The sequence below is a fragment of the Myotis brandtii genome, unplaced genomic scaffold, assembly GCF_000412655.1.
Source record: "Myotis brandtii unplaced genomic scaffold, ASM41265v1 scaffold868, whole genome shotgun sequence".
Taxonomy (NCBI): Eukaryota; Metazoa; Chordata; class Mammalia; order Chiroptera; family Vespertilionidae; genus Myotis; species Myotis brandtii.
In genome coordinates, this window is record NW_005371540.1 from 803,859 (window position 1) to 805,181 (window position 1,323).

The 1,323-nt window shown below is 56.1% G+C and overlaps 1 protein-coding gene across 1 annotated transcript in view; it reads right to left on the bottom strand.

Moving 5' to 3' along the window:
- The window catches only part of PAXIP1 (PAX interacting (with transcription-activation domain) protein 1), a 37,397-nt gene that overhangs the window by 1,568 nt on the left and 34,506 nt on the right, over positions 1-1,323 (bottom strand). Inside the window, exons 18-20 of the mRNA XM_014532263.1 lie at positions 1,169-1,269; positions 129-263; positions 1-57 (exon numbers count right to left, since the gene is read on the bottom strand). Of these exons, the coding sequence (XP_014387749.1) occupies positions 1-57; positions 129-263; positions 1,169-1,269 (293 nt within the window). The remainder of the gene's footprint in view (positions 58-128; positions 264-1,168; positions 1,270-1,323) is intronic.

Sequence of the window (1,323 nt, forward strand, 5' to 3'; positions counted from 1 at the left end):
CTCGCGGCACAGGTGCAGGTCGTTCTCGCAGGAGATCAGGACGATCTCGGACAGACTCTGAGGGAGAAAGGGAGGGTCGGAGCCTGCACAGGGCACGCCGGCCGAATGGCGGCTCCTGCGGGGCCCACCTTATTCTGCTTGTGTTCCAGGAGCTTCCGGAAGGACGGGGGTCTGGACAACACCTTTCCTCCCGCACACTCCACAATCGCCTTCATGGTCGACAGGCTGGGGCAGATCCCAGGAGTGATGTAAAAATATTTTGCCTAAAATAAAAACATGGGCACGATGTTTTTCCAGCGCTTTGACTTCTAGAGCACACCACTTTTCACAAACGCCCTCCCGATGATCCTGACAGACACCCGCTGTCCCCAGGCCACGGGCCGGAGGGACAGGCTGACCGGGATCACGGGAAGTACCCAGAACTCACGGCCCTAAGGCACGACGTCCTTTGGGACATAAGCGAGAGTAGCAAACACTTTTCCCAGTTCCTGTGACGCTCTAACCAGCATCGTGTCACCCACGATGGTCTGTCCATCAGGACAGGACAGAGCTCCTGCCTACTGCCTACAGGCCCGTGGACCCACAGGCAGGAAGTGCTGGCAGTGACGGGTCACTCCCCTAGCACCTGCTCCCAAGTGTACCACACACACTGCTGTTCTAAAGTGCTCGTGGGGAAATAAACCGAACATTTAGAAAAACCAATCAGGCTATTTTAACTCATTAGTGCCAATCATTTCGGATTTCTCAGCTGGCTCCTCAACAAATGTAAAAAGCAGATGATCCTCATTACTTACTTAGCCACTCTGACACCAAAAATTCCAAACGGCTCTAAGCATCCTATTGAACAAATACGTAAATATCCTTAGCCTGGATGACTTAGGCGCAATTAATATTTTCACAAGACTCCTCCCTTCTCCAACACGTTCAATGGCAATAGTGTCAGCTACTGTTAACGCAGGAAAACCAACTGAGACGTCTTGTGCCAACTGGGCTATGCAAGCACGCCCTCAGAACCCAGGCACGTGGTGAGGCCCGTCTTGGGCACCCACGCTCCAGAGTCACGACAGCACCCTGGACGCACACCCAGGAGGACGGGCCACAGGGTGCAGGCCTCCCCCCGAGGCCTCCGCCTGCACAGACTTAGGGTTTTCCCTCCGCGCCAGGTCACCTTGAAGAGTGGAGACACGTGCGCCCTCTTCAAGGACTCCTCCAGGCTGAAAGAGAAGAGCACCTCGGCCTCGGCGTCCCGCAGCAGGTAGCTCTGCTCATCTGGAAAACAGGCAGCGCTCAGCGCCGGCCGCGCCCCACAGGCCGCCGCTGAGC